We start from the raw sequence: 21,701 nt of genomic DNA, 5'->3' as shown, positions 1-21,701 counted from the left end.
TGTGAATATATTTCACATACTCTGCAATTGTATAGTCTAATTTGTGCATGATTTCTCTATTGTACTAGATAATTGATAAGTCATATACCTCCACTACACTACTTTTATACGTATCAGTCGTGATTTAGGAGTATACGCAATGCCCACTGAAAAGAAAGTGGGTATTCGGCTTATATCTGCATATACTGTAGCCTCCACTACACCATTGGCCCTTTGTTTTACAAAAAGTGCACTCTCTTAAATGGGTGTGCTGGTATTACAGTTGCTGTCGTTTCAGAATCACAAACCTGTCACAAAATGAAGGCCTATTCTGTAGGTTTGTCACTGCGCAAACATGTCTATAAAATATATCATGGCTGTTAAGATACTGTATTAATGTATCTAGAAAGGAGTGTATATATTTGGCATGGCCGAAGCAGTTTTATGGGTTGACTGAATGGAAGCTGATAAAAGGAGTTATTTACTCTGCTAGTCACAGCTAGTCTTGGGAAGAAATGATGAGTCCTCACTGTCCGAGACCGAGTCAAGACCAAGTACAATGTTAGGTGAGAATTATCGGTTAGTTGAATGATTAGAATATTCCGCCCTGAAACATATGATTGTATGGAAGTGATTAGAATGTATAAAATCATAATCAATAAATGTGTAGTTCTAGTCAGAATTAGGGTAAAGACAATGTCTTTATGTTATTATAAACACAGACTGTCTGAGCTTGGTGCCGACCTGACTAGAGATTGGTGGAGAACAGGGAGTACGTGTCAAGAACAAGGTCACAAAGCTCTGGCGACTGGGTAGCAGGACATGTGTGTGCGTCTGTTTGTGTGCATGTGTGTGTGAGTATGTGTGCATCTGCGTCTGTTTGTGTGCATGTGTGTGTGGGTATGTGTGTGTGTGTGTGTGTGTGTGTGTGTGTGTGTGTGTGTGTGTGTGTGTGTGTGTGTGTGCGTATGGCTGTGTGAATGTGTGGGTGTGAGAAGTCAGTATAAAATGAATGTCTTTGTATTCTTGACTTTAGAACGTTCTCTGAATAAACTGTACTAACCTTTTAAATAAGCTGAGTCTTTGACTAATTATTATTATACCCATAGTCTTACAAACCTCGGGAATTGGTCAGAGCTATTGATTGATTGTTATTATCATTGGAATTGGAAATTCTCTTATCACCGTAGCGCTGCTTTAAAAAACCCTAGAGTTGATGTCTGCGCCCCCGTTGAATTCTAATTAGCATAATTAAAACAATTTCCATAAAAATCTGTCAGTTTAAACTAGAGATAATCCTGCTATGTCGCACTTCCGCATCTGCGGTGAAAGGTGATAGAGCTAGAGTGGTGTTTTGCTCTATGACCCCCACAAGCGTCTTGGGACTCGTCTGAAGTCGGTACAGTCGATCTACCAACTTCTGTCTGTAGCATCAGAACACTAATATGACCACTCTGAAAAGGCGAAACTCTCACGAACAGGTGCATGCTGGTTGTTTTGCTCTAGGACGCCCCCAGGCCTCACAAGACTCTGAAGGTCCCCCAGTACCAGTTGAAAACATTTCTGGAACTATTTATGGAGACTGTTTAGTGCCAAAAATAATAAGAAATAATTGTTTCATGATCTTCTTATATCTCTCAGATATAAGATAAACACTTCAGAAGAAACTTGCTTTTGGGGGAACTATCTGTTGTTCCATGTAGTGAATCTGTTATTCAATGTGTTTGTATGGCCTAATAGTTAGGCCAAATAACACTTGCCATACAATATTTTTATTATATATGTTTTGATATTTAACTAGTCAAGTCAGTTAAGAACAAATTCTTAATTACAATGATGGCCTACCGGGGAACAGTGGTTTAACTGCCTTGTTCAGGGGCAGAACGACAGATGTTTACCTTGTCAGCTCTGGGATTTGATCCAGCAACTTTTCGGTTACTGGCCCAACACTCTAACCACTTGGCTACCTGCCGCCCCATCATAATATATGCACAAACCGTACCGAACTGTTTCGGTTGGGAAGCATGGGTCCGCCTTTAGTCTGTAAAGGGTTAACATCAGCCAAAAATAAAACCCTCTGTGTCTCCCTGTCTCTCCCTCTCTCTCTTTCTCTTGCTTTCTCTCTCCCTCTCTTTTCTTCCTTCCTTTCTCCATCTCTGCACATACTGTACTGTATGTCCTAATAATGCTTTACATGGGAGTGGGTCCATAGGATTGTATCTGTTCGTTAGTTTTTTATTGGGATTTTTTTGGACCTGAAATAGGTGTGATACAGGAATGCAATGTAAACTGACTTGTGGCACATGGGCTTATGATTCAGATTTCTGTGAAACTTCATGATAAATACTAGTTTCTTTCTCAACAAAATCTAGTATGACAGGTTGTAAATTCAGGGAAATTTAAAAAACTTCCTAAACTCCCTAGCCCAGATTTGAGGAACTGCTTGGTTGTCACATGACATTGTCCACTACCTTCTATTATTGAACTTGACGACTGCAGAAACAATGATAAAAGGGATGTGTTCAATAATAAAGGGACAGAGATACAGTATAGCAAAACTAGCTCAGACACAGATCACTCACAGAGGCTGACATCCACGTGAAGCGATCATAACGTGTACACGAGACGAGATAGATAAGCATAGATACTGTACAGAACAGAGAATGGGAGACGGAGAGAGATTCCCCAGGTCAGCACTGCAGATTGATCTGGACTGTTTCTTCGTGTCTGAGGAGTTTGGATTCATCCTGGAGCAGCCAGCAGTAAGGCATCTTTTTCCAACTTTATATATGTACTTTGAGCTGAGCATAAAAACATTTCAAAATACTGCAATTACTGTTAACAGATAACGTTATAAATGGTGAGTCTTCAGGTTCATCAGTTGCCATTTTATTTATTACATTATTGGTTAATTTTCCTTTACATGCTGTTTAGTTTTCTGTTAAAACAAGCTAGACTCTGCTGCTCTTTACAAATTTGATCTACTCACTAAGTCACCATTCAAATAATTTCCTGGTATTGTTTTGTGAATGTGAAAAGCAAAATTAAAGAACCTACGTCCACATTTAATATCAGTCTGTAGACTTCACAATAGAAAAAATTAGAAGTGTGGAATTACTTCTGTGTCAGTGACCTATAGTATTTCCTCCAGTAAGTCTTGATCCACAAATCCCATGTGCTACCATGATTTTAAACTCAGAAATATGTTTGCTTTGGTTAATGTTATATGGATACCTATTGATCTTTCTCCCTCCAGCGTGCACTGAGCTGTGAGCCAATGGCAGTTGTTCTGTTCTGGTCTCTATTGACTTACACTGGAGACAGTGTGCTCAATGTCAACACTAGATCAATGAGACTTGAGGGACTAGATACAGTTCTACTCTCTACTTCAGATCATGCTTTTATCCCATCACACCATACTGCCATGTCTAGTTTCTTTCTAACCAAAATCCAGTATGACAATCAACATGTTGTAAATTTAGGGAAATTGAACTTCCTAAACTCCTTAGCCTAGATTTGAGGAACTGCTTGGTTGTCACATGACATTGTCCACTACCTTCTATTATTGAACTTGACGACTGCAGAAACAATGATAAAAGGGATGTGTTCAATAATAAAGGGACAGAGATACAGTATAGAAAAACTAGCTCAGACACAGATCACTCACAGAGGCTGACATCCACGTGAAGCGATCATAACGTGACAATGAGACTGGAGATAGATAAGCATAGATACTGTACAGAACAGAGAATGGGATGTTATATGGATACCTATTGATCTTCCTCCCTCCAGCGTGCACTGAGCTGTGAGGCAATGACAGTTGGTCTGTTCTGGTCTCTATTGACTTAGACTGGAAACAGTGTGCTCAATGTCAACACTAGATCAATGAGACTTGAGGGACTAGATACAGTTCTACTCTCTACTTTAGTGCATTCTTTTATCCCATCACACCTCATTAACTTACAGTACGTTCCGATTTCAGACAGAAACATATTTTTTGCTTGAACTTCTAGAACCAACCATTTTCTTATTTTGCGTATAGTGCACAGATAAAACAATGTACTGTCATATCTAGCTATATGACCTTTGCCCATTTCAGACAGACCTTCCAGATTACTACCGGGTATGGATGGGCTTGGCCAGCAACCTCACACCCCTCATCCAAACACATCAGCTGCGAGACCTGGTCAATGAGGTGAGAAACCACATGGACTGTATCTCAGTCAACAATCAAATACACTTGATTTAGGCTTCAGTACTGATGTGATTATGCATGTGTCTGGGCTTGTGATGTCCGTGCTGACGTGTGCAATGGTGGGAAAAGTACCCAATTTTCATACTTGAGTTATAGGTAAGATACTTTAAGAGAAAATGACTAAAATCTAGAAGTATTTGGTTTTAAATGTATCAAAAGTAAAAGTATAAATAATTAAACATTTGTTATATTAAGCAAACCAGACAAGTTTTTTTTTTAACGGATAGCCATGGGCACAGTTCAACACTCAGACAAAATTCACAAACAAAGCATTTGTTTAGTGAGTCTGCCAGATCAGAGGCAGTGGGGAGGATATGGGATGTTCACTTGATAAGTGCGTGAATTAGACAATTTTCCTGTCCTACTAAGCATTCAAAATGTAACGAGTACTTTTGGGTGTCAGGGAAAATGTAAGGAGTAAAAAGTACATTATTTTCTTTAGGAATGTAGTGGAATAAAAGTAAAAGTTGTCAAAAAATATAAATAGTAAAGTAAAGTACAGATTCCCCAAAAAACGACTTAAGTATTTTACACCGCTGCGTGTGTGATTGTACCAGTGTTGCTGATAGACTCCATACTAACAGACTCATTGTTACCATTTTTGTAAACAGATGCCAGTGCTGAGTCCCCATCACCTAAAGGGCCACCGGGAGCTGAGGCTGGCTCACCTGGCCCTGGGCTTCATCACCATGGGGTATGTCTGGCAGGAGGGGCAACACCTGCCGGCCCAGGTAAAAATCAGCTCAGAGTGACCTTTAACCTCAGACATGAACACTGGAATCTGTCCCATTGATTGTTGGCATGTTCGGTGTTTGTGTTTATTAGACTCTCCCCAAATCCCTGGCTCTGCCCTACTGGCTGGTCTCCAAGAGACTCGGCCTGCCTCCCATCCTGACCTATGCAGACTCTGTTCTGGGCAACTGGAGACTCAAGGACCCTACAGGGTGAGCTGGGCCTTTGACCCTTACACCCTGGTCTGTCACTATCCCTCACCTCTACCTACTTGACCACTTTCTTTCCAACCCGTACCAGTATGCCACTACACCTATGTCCACAACCATTTCGTCTACTAACACGACAGGACTATGTACTGTTTATGAAACACATGCAATGTATTGACATTCTTTCTCACACTTGTTATTTCAGGGACATGGAAATTGGGTGAGTTTGACAGAACCACTGTCATGAGAATTACATCTCCTGTAAATTCCTGTTTTCGGTTCAGTTTGGTTTCTATTTGATATTGTTGTGGTTTCCATGTGATATTCATGTGCATTTCAATATAGGAACTTGGAAACACTGTTCTCTTTCCCTGGGGGAGAAAGCTGTAAAGGGTTCTTCCTGGTCTCTCTTTTGGTGGAGAGGGCTGCTAGCTCAGGGATACAGGCAAGTCTCTATGTGTGTCTCTGTCTTTCTTTGTCTCTGTCTCTATCTATGTACTGTATCTCTCACACACTTCACATCTCTCTGTCTCTCATTATAACCCTGTTTCTCCCTCTCTCTCTGTTTTTGTAATCTCTTTCTGTCTTTCGTGGTCTCTTTCGCTATGACCATTAAGGGGCTTTTGATTATGAGTCCTAATTGTCCTGAACTACGTCTAGGGGGCGTTTTCAGTGATGAATGCTGTGGTAACCTGTGACATCATCAGCATACAGAAGGGCCTCTACAAAGTGGGCCAGTCTCTGAGGAAGATGAAGGAAATATTTGAGCTCATGCACAGTAAGTTACATCCTTACCTTATCCACAGTGAATCATATCCATACCCAGGTAGTATACAGTTGAAGTCGTAAGTTTACATACACCTTAGCCAAATACATTTAACTTCTTAGTGATCCCTTCGCACGCCAATCCCGTTAACGGGATTGATTTGACAACACCCAGTGAAATAGCAGCGCCAAATTCAAAAACAGAAATACTCGATAATAATTCATGAATCATAAAAGTGTTGTAAATCGGTTTAAAGATGAACTTCTTGTTAATCCAGCCACAGTGTCAAATTTCAGAAAAGCTTTACGGTGAAAGCAAACCATGCTATTATCTGAGGACAGCAACCCATCAAATAAACACATGAAAATCACATTACAACCCGCCAGGCGCGGCATAAAAGTCAGAAATAACGATATAATTCATGCCTTGCCTTTGAAGATCTTATTCTGTTGGCACTCCAATATGTCCATTAATCATCACAAATGGTTCTTTTGTTCGAGAAATTCTGTTGTTATATCTCCAAAATGTCAATTTATTTGGCGCGTTTGATCCAGAAAAATACCAGTTCCAACTCGTGCAACATGACTACTAAGTATCGAATATAGTTACCTGTGAACTTGATCCAAACATTTCAAACAACTTTCCTAATCCAACTTTAGGTATTTTTAAACGTAAATAATCGATACAATTTAAGACGGGATAAACTGTGTTCAATAACGGACGAAAACAAAGTGGAGCGAGCTTTCAGGTCGCACGTGCCAACCACAACAGTACACTAGACTCAACCCTCGTTCTGAACAGCCCTACTTCTTAGTTTCTCAAAGGAAAAACATCAACCAATTTCTAAAGACTGTTGACATCTAGTGGAAGCGATAGGAACTGCAAGCAGATGCCTTAGAAATCTAGATCCACATAGAAAACCCATTGAAAAGAGTGACCTCAAAATATTTTCTGGATGGTTTGTCCTCTGGGTTTTGCCTGCCAAATAAGTTCTGTTATATCCACACACATAGAGTGTTTTCTATCCTAATCTACCAATTATATGCATATCCTAGCTTCTGGGCCTGAGTAGCAGTGAGTTTACTCTGGGTACACTTTTCACCCGGATGTGAAAATAGTGCCCCCTAGCCTTAAGAAGTTTTAAACTCAGTTTTTCGCAATTCCTTACATGTAATCCGATTAAAAATGCTCTGTCTTAGGTCAGTTAGGATCAACACTTTATTTTAAGAATGTGAAATGTCAGAATAAGAATAGAGAGAATTATTTATTTCAGCTTTTATTTCTTTCATCACATTCCCAGTGGGTCAGAAGTTTACATACACTCAATTAGTATCTGGTAGAATTGCCATTAAATTGTTTAACTTGGGTCAAACATTTCGAGTAGCCTTCCACAAGCTTCCCACAATAAGCTGGATGAATTTTGGCCCATTCCTCCTGGTGTAACTGAGTCAGGTTTGTAGGCCTCCTTACTCACACACGATTTTTCAGTTATGCCACAAATTCTCTATAGGATTGAGGTCAGAGCTTTGTGATGGCCACTCCAATACCTAGACTTTGTTGTCTTAAAGCCATTTTGCCACAACTTTGGAAGTATGCTTGGGGTCATGGTCCATTTGGAAGACCCATTTGAGACTACGCTTTATCTTCCTGACTGATGTCTTGAGATATATCCACATAATTGTCCGTCCTCATGATGCCATCTATTTTGTGAAGTGCAGAAGTCCCTCCTGCAGCAAAGCACCCCCACAACATGATGCTGCCACCCCTGTGCTTCATGGTTGGGATGGTGTTTGTTGGCTTGCAAACCTCTCCTTTTTTCCTCCAAACATAACGATGGTCATTATGGCCAAACAGTTCTATTTTGGCTTCATCAGACCAGAGGACATTTCTCCAAAAAGTACAATCTTTGTCCCCATGTGCAGTAGTAAACCGTAGTCTCTGTCTTCTTCCTTGCTGAGCGGCCTTTCAGGTTATAGGACCCGATTTACTGTGGATGTAGATACTTTTCTACCTGGTTCCTCCTGTATCTTCACAAGGTCCTTTGCTGTTATTCTGGAATTGATTTTCACTTTTCGCACCAAAGTACGTTCATCTCTAGGAGACAGAACGCGTCTCCTTGCTGAGCGGTATGAAGGCTGCATGGTCCTATTGTGTTTATACTTGCGTGTATGTAAATGTCTGACCCACTGGAATTGTGATACAGTGAATTATAAGTGAAATAATCTGTCTGTAAAGAATTGTTGGAAAATGACTGAATCAGATGTCCTAACCGACTTGCCAAAACTATAGTTTGTTAACAAGAAATTTGTGGGGTTGTTGAAAAACGAGTTTTAATGACACCAACCTAAGTTTATGTAAACTTCCAACTTCAACTGTATATATTGTTGCGGGCTCAAGGGGGTGGGGTTTCAAGAGCACCAAGTTAAATAACCAAACACGCGCACAAAGCACAACACCACTCCCCTCACCTCTCCCTGACATGTGCGACCCCCCCCCCCCCCCCCCCCCCCACGAGGGACGGTGCAGCTCCCTAGAGCATCCCTCCTGGTGAGGGCATCGGCATTTCCATGGGCTGCACCTGATCTGCGGACGACAGAGAAAGCAAAGGGCTGTAAGGATAGGAACCAGGGTGACCCGGGCATTACTGTCCGTATTCCGTGACATCCAAACCAGTGGTCCGATACGAGGGTGAAGTGCCCTCCAAATAACTAATATTTCAGTATCTCCAGCGTCCACTTGAACGCTAGACATTCTTTCTCCACAGTGGAATATATTTATTCCTGCGGCAACAGCTTCCGGCTGATGTACACGACTGAGTGTTCCTCACCTTCTTGTAGCTGTGATAGGACAGCACCCACCCCTGTTTCAGACGCATCGGTCTGTACCACCAGTGGTTTGGAGAAGTCCGGGGTCACCAGCATTGGTCCAGAACACAGTGCTCCCTTTTGGTCCTGGAAGGCTTTCTCCATCTCCCCGGTCTACGTCACTTGGGCGGGCAGACGGCTCCTGGTCAGATCTGTCAGGGGGCTGGCTAGGGAGGCAAAGTGGAAAATAATTATCTGGTAGTAACTAGTCAATCCCACAAATGTGCGTACCTGCTTCTTGGTGAGGGGGCGGGGCCAGTCCCGAATCCCTTCCACTTTCTTCACCTGGGGTTTGACACATCCCCTCCCGATTGTTTACTCACGATGGAGACGGAGAATCCAGTCCATCATCCTTTGGAAGGTGGCCGGGGCCCTGTGCAACCCAAAGGGCAGCTTCTTGTAGTGGAACAGCCCATCAGGGGTGGTGAAAGCACTTTTCACCTGCACCTCGGGAGCTAAGGGCACCTACCAATAACCCTTCGCCAGGTCAAGTGTGCTGATAAATCGGGTGGTCCCTAGCCGTTCGATTAGTTCATCAATTCAGGGCATGGGGTAGGCGTCGAACTTTGAGATTTAATTGACCTTTCTAAAATCATTAGAGAAGCGAAAGGTGCCGTCTGGCTTCGGCACCAACACTATGGAGCTGCACCACTCACTTTTCGACTCTTCGATAATATCAGCTTCCAGCATTGTTTTCACCTTAGTCCTGATGGCCTTGCTCCTTGCTTCCGATATGCGGTAGGCTCTCAACTTCACCTTGTTCCCGGGTTCAATGATGATGCTGTGCTGTACCAGATTGGTGTGTCCTGGTGTGTCCTGGTTAACTGGAGAACACATCCTGGTTCCGGCCGACAAACTCTGTCAGCTCCTGGTGCTGTGCTTGGCTCAGCAGCTCCCCCAGTGGCATCTTCGCAGGCTTTGTCTCTGTGGTAGCCTTCTTTGGGGCAATAGAGCAGAGTACATCACGTGCATTCCATTTCTTTAATAAATTCACATGGTAAATCTGTGTCAGATGCCTACGTCCCGGCTGTCTGACCCTATAGTTGACTTCACCCACCTTCTCAAGGACTTCGTACGGCCCGTTCCATCGGGCCAAAAACGTACATTCTGAGGTGGGGGCCAACAGCAACACTTTGTCTCCTGGCTGGAAGTCTCTTTGTTGTGCCCCTCTATTGTACTCCCACGGTTGGGCTTCCAGCATGTGTTCCTGTACCAGGGCCCCAGGGTTTCCATCCGCGCTTGGTCCACCATGGGTTGATGGGGCGACGGTTGCTTCTTTAGCCACGTCCAGCAGTCCTCGGGGTTGTCTCCCATACAGGGGTTCAATGGGAGAAAACCGTGTTGAAGCTTGGGGCTCTTCTCAGATCAAGAACATCAGGCAGGGTAGCAGCTGGTCCCAATTCTTTCCATCCGCCTCCATCACCTTCTTTAGCATCTGCTTCAGGGTTCGATTTAATCTTTCCATCGGTCTGTGGGTGATACACTGAGATGCGCAACTGGGTTATTTTCATTAGTTTGCAGAGGTCCTTCATGATTTGCGATATGAATGGGGTTCCCTGGTCAGTTAATATCTCGTCAGGGATGCCTACTCGGGTGAACAGCATGACTAGCTCATGTGCGATTCCCTTGGTGGCCATGATGCAGAGGAGAATGGCTTCCGGGTACCTGGTGCCATAATCCAGAATCACCAGGATGTATTGGTGCCCTCGGTTGCTCTTTGGTAGAGATCCCACCAGGCCCATTGCGATCCTGCTGAAAGGGACTGAAATAATGGGTAGGGGAATTAAGGGGCTGCAAAAGTGTGGTTTTGGCGCCACCTGCTGGCACTCCGGGCAACTGCGGCAGTAATCCTCCACTGCTCTCTTCACACCTGGCCAGTAAAATATTGCCTTGATCCGGTCTAAGGTCTTCTCCACCCCTAGGTGAGCCCCAAGAAGGTGGGAGTGCGCCAACTGCAGGGACTGGGCACCAACAACAACTCCATGAATTTGTCATTATTCTTCACCACCTGATACAGCAATTTCTTCTTTATAGAACCTCCAATTGGGACGTGCTGAACTGGCCCACTAGAGAGGCGGGCTGTGGCGCCACCTCATGGTCCATCGGGAACAGGTCTTCCAGAGTCGCCACACCTGCCTCCAGTCTTGCTTCACCCCAGCCACCCTTTGAGAGGGGTTCTGTTGACTCCTGGTAGTCCACCTACTGGAATCCACACATCCGGGCATCACTCCTTCTGGTGTCCCTCCCACCTCTCCGGCTTCCTCCCTTCTGGTTCTCTCCATTCCTCACGTCTCTGAACATACTGGTCGACAGTTGGTGGAACATCGGGAAATACCTCCCGATAAGGACCGGCACAGGCAGGTTCGGGATGACTCCCACTGACCTTGTGTGATGTCCCTTTGTGGTCTGTAGGTGGAGGAGTGTGGCAGGGTAGTCCTGGGTCTCACCGTGTATGCACATGATGGCCACGGTGTCAGTCAGGTTCGGGGACTTGGCAAAGTCAGGTCGGATCAGGGTCACCATACTCTCGGTGTCCGAAAGTGCAGTGGTGTCCTTTCCGTTGGCTCTTACCGGGGTGACAGGGGAAGGACCACTCTCCTCAGCCCAGCATTCCATCAGCAAGCCCCAGGGACGGCCAGTGGCTACCTCACTGGCTGAGGCCAAAGGCATCGGGACATCGTGGTTTGGACAGTTCCAGGCGATGTGTCCCCGCTCACCACACTCGTAGCATTTCCTGCTGTCCAGGTTCAGAAAGGGGCGTTGTCTCTGGGAGCTGGCTGTTGGTGTCCTCCCATCCTTGGCTGGGGTCCCGGCATGGTCCTCCGCCCTTTTCGGCTCCTTCGGGCGAGTGGAGAGTTCAGCTTGCCATGGTTGTCCACTGCACAGAACCTTGAAAGCCATCTCTTGACCTCCCGCCAATTCCACCAGCTGATCTGCACTCTGCGGGTTAGCTTGGCTTGCTAACCTTTTAGCTTCGAATGGGAGAGAGCGTAGAAATGTATCTATGACCACTTACTCAATGGGCATGAGCGTCAGTGTTTCAGTAGTTAGCCAGCTCTTGGCCATCCTAATTAGATCATGCATTTGCGACCGGGGGTACGCTGAGGCATCATATGCCCAATGATGGAATCTTTGTGCCCTGCTAATCAGGGTGTAACCATACTGGCGCAGGATTTCCTTGTTCAGCCCCTCGTAATGCATCTCCTGGTCTGTCGTCAGATCCTGATAGGTTTTCTGTGCTGTGCCTGACAGGAAGGGTGCTAGCAGGCTTACCCTATGCTCATGGGACCATTTTTTTCCCTAGCCGCCGTCCTCTCGAAGGCTTGGAGGTAAGGCTCAATGCTCTCAGCCTCTGTCAGCTTCAGTATAAACCTACTGGGTTTGGAACAAGAGACTGCTGCGCCTGCAGCCACGCTGGCCTGGGTGGCTGTCAGCTGGTTGAGTTGAGCTCGCAGGAGAGCGGTCTGCTGACGCTGTTCCTCCAGCAGCTCCCGATGCTTCCATTGTGCTCCATGTCTGTTTAGTTATTGAGCTTGGTTCAAATCAGATACAAAAATAAAATCAAAGTTTATTTGTCACGTGCGCTGAATACAACAACCTTACAACCTTACAGTGAAATGCTTACATACAGGCTCTAACCAATAGTGCAAAAAAAATGTTAGATGAACAACAGGTAGGTAAAGAAATAAAACAACAGTAAAAAGACAGGCTATATACAGTAGCGAGGCTATAAAAGTAATGAGGCTACATACAGACACTGGTTAGTCAGGCTTATTGAGGTAGTATGTACATGTAGATATGGTTAAAGTGACTGTTCATATATGATGAACAGAGAGTAGCAGTAGCGTAAAAGAGAGGTTGGTGTGTGGTGGGTGGCGGGACACAATGCAGATAGCCCGGTTAGCAAATGTGTGGTAGCACTGGTTGGTCGGCCTAATTGAGGTAATATGTACATGAATGTATAGTTAAAGTGACTACGCATATATGATAAACAGAGAGTAGCAGCAGCGTAAAAACAATGCTAATAGTCCGGGTAGCCATTTGACTACCTGTTCAGGAGTCTTATGGCTTGGGGGTAAAAACTGTTGAGAAGCCTTTTTGTCCTAGACTTGGCACTCCGGTACCGCTTGCCATGCGGTAGTAGAGAGAACAGTCTATGACTGGGGTGGCTGGGGTCTTTAACCATTTTTAGGGCCTTCCTCTGACACCACCACAGAGGTCCCGGATGGCAGGCAGCTTAGCCCCAGTGATGTACTGGGCCGTACGCACCACTCTCTGTAGTGCCTTGTGGTCAGAGGCCGAGCAATTGCTGTACCAGGCAGCTGTAGAACCTTTTGAGAATCTCAGGACCCATGCCAAATCATTTTAGTTCCCTGAGGGGGAATAGGTGTTGTTGTGCCCTCTTCACGACTGCCATTTTAGTTTGTTGTTGATGTGGACACCGAGGAACTTGAAGCGCTCAAATTGCTCCACTACAGCCCTGTTGATGAGAATGGGGGTGTGCTCGGTCCTCCTTTTCCTGTAGTCCACAATCATCTCCTTAGTCTTGGTTACGTTAAGGGATAGGTTGTTATTCTGGCACCACATGGCCAGTTCTCTGACCTCCTCCCTATAGGCTGTCTCGTCGTTGTCTGTGATCAGGCCTACCACTGTTGTGTCGTCTGCAAACTTAATGATGGTGTTGGAGTCGTGCCTGGCCATGCAGTCGTGGGTGAACAGGGAGTACAGGAGGGGACTGAGCACGCACCCCTGTGGAGCTCCAGTGTTGAGGATCAGCGTGGCAGATGTGTTGCTACCTACCCTCACCACCAGGGGGCGGCCCATCAGGAAGTCCAGGATCCAGTTGCAGAGGGAGGTGTTTAGTCCCAGGATTCTTAGCTTAGTGATGAGCTTTGAGGGTACTATGGTGTTGAAAGCTGAACTGTAGTCAATGAATAGCATCCTCACATAAGTTTTCCTTTTGTCCAGGTGTGAAAGTGCAGTGTGGAGTGCAATAGAGATTGCATCTTCTGTGGATCTGTTTGGGCTGTATGAAAATTTGAGTAGGTCTAGGGTTTCTGAGATAATGGTGTTGATTTGAGCCATTACCAACCTTTCAAAGCACTTCATGGCTACAAATGTGAGTGCCGTCTGGCCCTGCAGTCTGGCCCTGCAGTCTTGTGTATGTTGACCTGTTTAAAGGACTTACTCACGTCGGCTACGGAGAGCGTGATCACACAGTCGTCCGGAACAGCTGATGCTCTCATGCATGCCTCAGTGTTGCTTGCCTCGATGCAAGCATAGAAGTGATTTAGCTCGTCTGGTAGGCTCGTGTCACTGGGCAGCTCGCAGCTGTGCTTCCCTTTGTAGTCTGTAATAGTTTGCAAGCCCTGCCACATAAGATGAGCATCGGAACTGGTGTAGTATGATCCAATCTTAGCCCTGTATTGATGCTTTGCCTGTTTGATGGTTCGTCACAGGGCATAGCAGGATTTCTTGTAAGCTTCCGGGTTAGAGTCCCGCACCTTGAAAGAGGCAGCTCTACCCTTTAGCTCAGTGCCAATGTTGCCTGTAATCCATGGCTTCTGGTTGGGGTATATACGTACAGTCACTGTGGGAACGTCTTCTATGCACTTATTGGTAAAGCCAGTGACTGATGTGGTGTACTCCTCAATGCCATCGGAAGAATCCCAGAACATGTTCCAGTCTGTGATAGAAAAACAGTCCTGTAGTTTAGCATCTGCTTCGTCTGACCACTTTTTTATTGACCGAGTCACTGGTGCTTCCTGCTTTAATTTTGCTTGTAAGCAGGAATCAGGAGGATAGAGTTGTGGTCGGATTTACCAAATGGAGGGCGAGGGAGAGCTTTGTACGTGTCTCTGTGTGTGGAGTACAGGTGATCTAGAATTGTTTTCCCTCTGGTTGCGCATTTGACATGTTGATAGAAATTAGGTAAAACTGATTTAAGTTTCCCTGCATTAATGTCTCCGGCCACTAGGGGCGCCACCTCTGGGTGAGGGGTTTCCTGTTTGCTTATTTCCTTATACAGCTGACTGAGTGCTGTCTTAGTGCCAGCATCTGTCTGTGGTGGTAAATAAACAGCCACGAAAAGTATAGCTGAAAACTCTAGGCAAGTAGTGTGGCCTGCAATTTATCACAATATACTCTACTTCAGGCCAGCAAAATCTAGAGACTTCCTTAGATTTCATGCACCCCCCCCCCCCCCCCTCCCCTCCATGTCGTCATTCAGCCACGATTCCGTGAAACATAGGATATTACAGTTTTTGATATTCATGATTGTACCTCATCTATTTTATTGTCCAATGATTGCAAGGTGGCGAGTAGTATTGACGGTAACGGCAGCTTTCCCAGTCTCCTTCTCAGGGTCCTGACCAGGCATCCGGCTCTTTGTCCTCTGTACCTGCATCACTTCCTCTTGCAAATAACGGCGATGTCTGTTCTGTGGGGTGTTTGGAGAATGTAATGTGCATCGTCTTGTTGTAGAAAAAATCTTTGTCTAATCCGAGGTGAGTCATCGCTGTCCTGATATTCAGAAGCTCTCTTTTGCCGTAAAACTGCTGCCATTTCTTCCGGCGCTATTTTAGTTCATGGTTTGCTTTGCCTGCATTCTCCACCACATGTAGCAGGCTCAAGGGGGTGGGGTTTCCACATCACCATGTTCAATAACCAAACACGCACACAAAGCACAACTAGAATTCAAATGGGATATTTATAAGGGAAATTTGCACACTGTGGGAAAGGGGGGAATTGAGCAACCAGTTCACAGTCCACAATCTGTTCTCGTTGTCCGTTTCATTCCTAAAACTCGGGTCCTCAGCCAAACCGGTTCGGTACACAGTGGAGGTAATCAGACAGTCCAGGTTCAACGGGTAATCACACAGATAATTCTCTCTTCCCACACTCTCCATAACACACGTTTCCCTCTCAGTCCTCTCCCAGGTTGTGCAGCCCGCTTTCTCTTTTATCCACAAGCACTCCATGGCCTAATGACCCACAGGCTTGCCTCATAGGGGCAGGAAGTCCATATAAGGCTTGAGAGTGGAGCTGGCGGGCTGCAAGATATCTCCCTTCAATCACCACTCCCCTCACCTCTCCCTGCCATCTGTCACAATATATATATTGTGCAAGTTATTGGAATATTGAAATATTTCTGTTTTCAGGGCATGTGGACCCCACTGCATTCCATGGAACTCTGAGAATCTTCTTCTCAGGGTAATGTATGATACAATCCATACATATCCAAGCCATTTAATTATCAACTAAATGTATTCAACTTATTAGACATTTGATTAATTTGCCCAAGTTATTCATAAGACATTAACAAAACGCATCAGTGATTTATATTTTCAACTTTCTGAAGAGGCAATGTGGGAATGCCGTTGTCTGTGTGCACGTTTGTAGCACTTTGTTTAGCAGTTAGCAAAGATGCTAATGCTAACCATCTTTTGGTAGATGGAAATGCTTTTCAAAATGCCTTTTCAATGAAATGTTAATTACAGAATTATATCATTATTTGCTGTAATCCAGTGATGATTTGTTTAGCAAACTCTGAAATCACATGTGTGCTACAGAAACACTGCTATTCAAACAAGTCTCTTGTTGGTGCACACTTGAATGAAAGAGCATCTATGCTGAGCATACAAAACATTAGGGACACCTAAGAACAGCCTCAATTCGTCAGAGCATGGACTACAATGTGACAAAAACGTTCCACAGGGATGCTGGCCACAGTTGTGTCAAGTTGGCTGGATGTCCTTTGGGTGGTGGACCATTCTTGATACACACGGGAAACTGTTGAGCGTAAAAAACCCAGCAGTGTTGCAGTTCTTGAAACACTCAAAACGGTGCGCCTGGCACCTACTACCACACCCCGTTCAAAGGCAGTTACATATTTTGTCTTGTCCATTCACCCTCTGAATAGGACACATACACAATCCATGTCTCAAGGCTTTGAATGACGTGTATTTAAGGTGACATCAACAAAGGATCATAGTTTTCACCTGGTCAGTCGATGTCATGGAAAGAGCAGGTTTCCCTATTGTTTTGTACGCTCAATATATATTCTACACCCAAAAATGATTTTTCTCAAAAGTGGTCTCCTGATGTGGTTTATGCATTGTTGTGGACTTAAAACATACAATTGTGCTGTTTTTCTATTAAAAAAGTGTGATTTTGAGAGAGAAAACCTAAAAAAATAAAAATAATTCTGAAACGTGGAAAAACAAAATGGAGAAAACAGAATTTGGCAAAAAATAAAACTGATTTTATCCCAACAAAATTGTGTGATAAGGTTCATGCTATAAAAATGAAACTTTCTGCTACTATTGCTATTGTTACTTCTACTGCTGTACAACCTTATCCATTATCCCTACATTATGTACCCCATTCTGTGCTGTAATAGTTTCATGCATAACCCTGTATTGTGCTTTCGTAGATGGAGGGATAACCCCATGCTTCCAGAAGGGCTGTTGTATGAGGGTATAGTTGAGGAGCCGATGATGCTGTCAGGAGGAAGTGCTGCCCAGAGTTCCTCCATTCAGTGCTTTGATGCACTACTGGGCATCTGTCATGACGACCATGCAGGTATAACCCCATTCTGACCCAATAAGGCTCTGTTTCTGAATAAAAATTCCAGGTGAATTTCCAGTAATATTTCAATTTGGGTTTGTCGTGGAAAATTACATAATTAGTCATGCTATCCCATGATTTATTGCTTAATTAAAGAATAGTCTCTTGTTATATGCTAGTGTTTTTCCTAACCTGATACACACTTGTCTTGGTGTGACTTCGTCATAAGACTGGGCTTACAGCTTAGAGATATTTGTGTGCAACCGCAGCATGTGAAATCCTGCAGAAAGGAGTACAATAGAGTGTTTGTTGATGTGAACGCAGTTAATCGGTTGAGCCCTCGGGCTATCAACCTTGTGCTATCTTAAGTTTACATAGACAACGAATTACCTTTTATACACTACCTGCTGACTGCCACGTAAACAGAAAGGGGTTGTATGTATTTTCTCTGTAAAAGCATTGATCCGGCACTATTCATGGAGCTTTTCAACTATGCACTGTTGAGTGGGTAGTTGATTCTCCATTTTTGCAGATCTTATGATAGTGTTGTTTGAAAGAATCTGCAGTCTCTCTTCCCTTTTATTAGATATTCCAAGGCAGGTTCTAATCCAAGCGTATCTCCCCTCTGATCTCACTTTTCCCCTCTCCTAATTTTTCCTCAATTGTTCCCCCTCTCCATCTCTCCATGCACAGCATCTTTCCTGAAGCGCATGCGGGAGTACATGCTCCCCTCCCACCGCCAGCTGATAGAGACTCTGTCTGGCTGTCCCCCTCTACGTGACTTTATCCTCTCCTGCTCCAGCCCTTCTCTCTGCATCAATTATGACTCCTGTGTGTCTGCCCTGGTGAACCTGCGGAGTTATCACCTCTCCGCCGTGACCCGGTACATCACTGTACCTGGTCACCGGGCCCGTGCCATGCGCTGTCCACTCAACGGCGTAGGCTCAGCGTTGGATGAAACCGGAACCGGAGGCTCCAGCCCACTGCCCTTCCTGAAGAGCATCCGTGATGCCACTCAGAGAGCACTGATCTCACAGACCTGACTCACATCACAGAGTCAACGCTGATATAGATCACCATCGTTTGGTTACTTATACAGCATATGTTCCATCAACATGGTGTTGTATCAAACTGTCGCTGCTCTGCAATTCACATAGTATACCATAGAATAATTTCAGCACACCTTTCATCATTGTATTGGTTGTATATACAGTATATATCATTATGCTTGACTAATATATTTTCTCTTGCTGTGGCAAACACTACATAATTATTGTAAATATTACTCAAACTAGTTGAAAATTGGGTTCTGGCGAGGGCCTGCCCACTTCCAACACTGCCTAGTGCGTTTTAGTTTGATGATCTATTTGACTAGGAATAACCAAGAGAATGATGTAGAGCATGGCTGTCAAACTCATTCCATGGAGGGCCGAGTAACTGCAGTTTTTTTTCTTCTTTCAATTAAGACCTAGACAACCAGGTGAGGGGAGTTCTTTACTAATTAGTGACCTTAATTCATCAATCAAGTACAAGGGAGTAGCAAAAACCCGCAGACACTCGGCCCTCCGCAGAATGAGCTTGACACGTGATGTAGAGCTATCAACTAAGCCATCACAGCTAAATGCTTTATATGCCAGTTGTTTATTACCTAACAACACAACTTTATGGTTGTGGAAAATCTACATCCCAATCGACATACTAGCATAAAAGACAAATACAGATGTAGGATCTTCATTTGAACCAGTTTCCTTCAGCAGGAAAAGAATCCTGCAAGCAACAGGAAATGTGAATTATTATGTGGAATACATTTTTGATGAAGTTGATACAATTTTATTTCGGGTGAATCAAGTCTGACATTTAAAGTGGAAATTACAAACTTTAGAATTCTTTCAACTTTGCATTTCCTGCTGGGCATAAAAATTCACAGCAACAAAAATAGTGATCAAATGAAGATCCTACATCTGTGTGTGGTATATCGAAATCTTAAAACATTGATGCTTAGGTGATAGTGGTGGTTTCTGTGATAGGTATTGAATTGTAAAACAGTTTACCTTGTAAGCTTCATTGTGGAACTCCAACTCTACCCAAAGTACATCTTAAACCCGCCAGGAGTTATTTGGATCATGGTTTCAAGGATGCTTGAGAAGGAACCCTCAGTCATGAAGTGTGATGTTGGCTGGCTTACAGTAGATAAACCACATGGTCTTACCAGCCATGCTTTTGTATGGGGTCTCAAATGGCCCAAAAAAATGATGGTTGTTCACTGATGTCTTTTATGGTTATCTGTCTGTAGTAGTGGCCACAGTACTGGGTCGGGTTGGTAAAAGGGATTTAAAGTGGATGGTCCTGTGATGTGCACAGCACACTTAACATGAAAGTACCTGGCGGACGCCATAGCAAATCCTTCACTGATGTGGTAAACTGCAGTAGGCTACATGCCTCAGCATTGCCTCACATTTCAACTTGAAACATCAGTATGCAGTTTGAGAGGGCTCGCTTGTCAAGTAGCTTTTATGACTAGATATCCCAATAGTGGATAGAGTAAGTATGGGTAGAAATGCCATCATCGCCTGGCTTTAACCACCATGGGGATGTGGATAATGAGAAGGCCCTTACATTGTTCTATAAAGGGAGATTTTCTATTCCATCAAATTCTTCCTGGAAAGTTGACACGTACAAAAGCACAGTTAAACTCATACACTATAAATATCCTTAGGGACCTAAACCACTTAGCTCCTCAGGGAGCTGAGCCACTGAGCTTGCGTCAATTATCCAACCTGTTTCACCATAGTAACTATGGTTTCACTGTAGCTCGGGATCTTAGCTCCACAAGCCGGAAGTGAGGGATGAAGCAATATAGGGAGGGAGGTAGAGAGAGGGAAATTACACCCTTGAATTCAGGTGTCCAAGCAGACAGTATCTTGGCAGCAGGTGGCAGGCTGGAAACTGTCATACCTCAGGGCACACCAGTAGTGTCCCTGCCAGAGAGTGGGCCAATCACATTTAGAGAAAGAGAGGGCGAAAGAGTTCTGAGAGTGACTGGGCAGACCTCTACACAATCCTACACTGCAGCTGAGCCCTGGTCATGCTACAAGTCTTTCTCAACAAGACAGGGAAGAGAGCATAGATTAAGACATGTACTGTACCATGTTGATGTACCTACCGGTTCTCAGATGGTCCAACTTTTTATACTTCATCAACATTGCTTTGTGTCAAACTGTCGCTGCCCTGCAATTCACACAGTATACCACAGAGTAATTTCAGCACACCTCTCGTAATTATATTGGTTTTTATTGAAAATGCATTTTGTGTGAGGTAAAAACAGTACAAAATGCATAATATTGCACATGATCAATGAATTGCACTTCCTTAAGGTATCGCTATGTGTCTGTCTTTCAGTATGCTACAGCCAAATAATGAAAGACTTGGTAACCCAGTCGACAAGAACAGATGTGTGATTGAATCACATTATGTCTGTGTGACATTTTTAATGTGAGATTGAAATGATTGTCCATAAACTAATGGTGCAGTAAGTGTATAGTTTTAGTGGCTACATCAACTGAATCTCTCTGCTACCAAAGTCACTATCACTGGTTTAGAAATATAAAGATTGCAAGTTCAGTGCATGGATTGCTTCTCCTGGGTGGTGAGTTGATTTCACCCCTAACGTAATCATATAGGAGTTGGTAATCAAAGGCGTTTGGTGCTGATCAGTGTTAATCAATCAATTGCAGAATTATAGCATCATGTGAATGACCACGTGGTCTGTGATGAGGATCAATTAAGCCAAGTGTGTTAGAATGTGAAATACATATCGCAGAGAGAATAGTGATGAATTTCATCATGTCTTTACAGTACATTTCCTTGCTGTGGGTGAGAATAAGTTAGTGCGATGTTAGCCAGTACGTAAGTTAAAGACACAGAAAGCTTTATGCGTGTGACATGATAAAGAAGTTGCAAAATATGCTTACTTTTTCAACTGATATTTAAGAAAAGCATTTAAGGTATTTAAAAACAAAAGTCTGCTGCAGGTTGAATAACACAGTAATAAAACATATCAATAAACTTTAATATGTTAAAAACAAGTCAATTTTTTCTATTTCTGAACACTGAGGGATTAGAACAGCTTCGAGGAGAACTATAGGATAACATCCTGTTTCTAAAAGACAACGCAGTCTAGGATCTCAGATACCTCAATCATTCTTAACATACTCCTGAAGTGTGTGTCTGTGTGCAGACAGAGAGAGAGACAGAGAGTGAGAGAGAGTGAGAATGAGGGAGAGAGATGGAAGAGAGAGAGAGAGCGAGAGAGATGGGAGAGAGAGACA

The 21,701-nt window shown here is 44.0% G+C and overlaps 1 protein-coding gene across 1 annotated transcript; it reads left to right on the top strand.

Moving 5' to 3' along the window:
• Window positions 1–2,150: 2,150 nt before the first annotated feature.
• Window positions 2,151–21,667, top strand: LOC110529307 (indoleamine 2,3-dioxygenase 2). The gene is made up of 10 exons (XM_021611433.2): window positions 2,151–2,741; window positions 4,079–4,174; window positions 4,846–4,965; window positions 5,060–5,178; window positions 5,381–5,395; window positions 5,521–5,620; window positions 5,836–5,953; window positions 15,966–16,017; window positions 17,240–17,388; window positions 18,067–21,667. The coding sequence occupies exons 1-10, from the start codon at window positions 2,643–2,645 to the stop codon at window positions 18,414–18,416; spliced, it is 1,218 nt and encodes a 405-aa protein (XP_021467108.1). The 5' UTR covers window positions 2,151–2,642; the 3' UTR covers window positions 18,417–21,667.
• The last annotated feature ends 34 nt before the right edge of the window (window positions 21,668–21,701 follow it).

Source organism: Oncorhynchus mykiss, chromosome 1 (assembly GCF_013265735.2).
Source record: "Oncorhynchus mykiss isolate Arlee chromosome 1, USDA_OmykA_1.1, whole genome shotgun sequence".
NCBI lineage: Eukaryota > Metazoa > Chordata > Actinopteri > Salmoniformes > Salmonidae > Oncorhynchus > Oncorhynchus mykiss.
This window is presented reverse-complemented; position numbering and strand designations above follow the sequence as displayed.

Excerpts from the sequence above, each read along its gene's own strand:
- LOC110529307 (XM_021611433.2), top strand. The coding sequence starts at position 2,643 with ATGGGAGACGGAGAGAGATTCCCCAGGTCAGCACTGCAGATTGATCTG. Across the intron at positions 2,742-4,078 it reads TCATCCTGGAGCAGCCAGCA|ACAGACCTTCCAGATTACTA; the intron begins GTAAGGCATCTT and ends TGCCCATTTCAG. Across the intron at positions 16,018-17,239 it reads CTGAGAATCTTCTTCTCAGG|ATGGAGGGATAACCCCATGC; the intron begins GTAATGTATGAT and ends GTGCTTTCGTAG.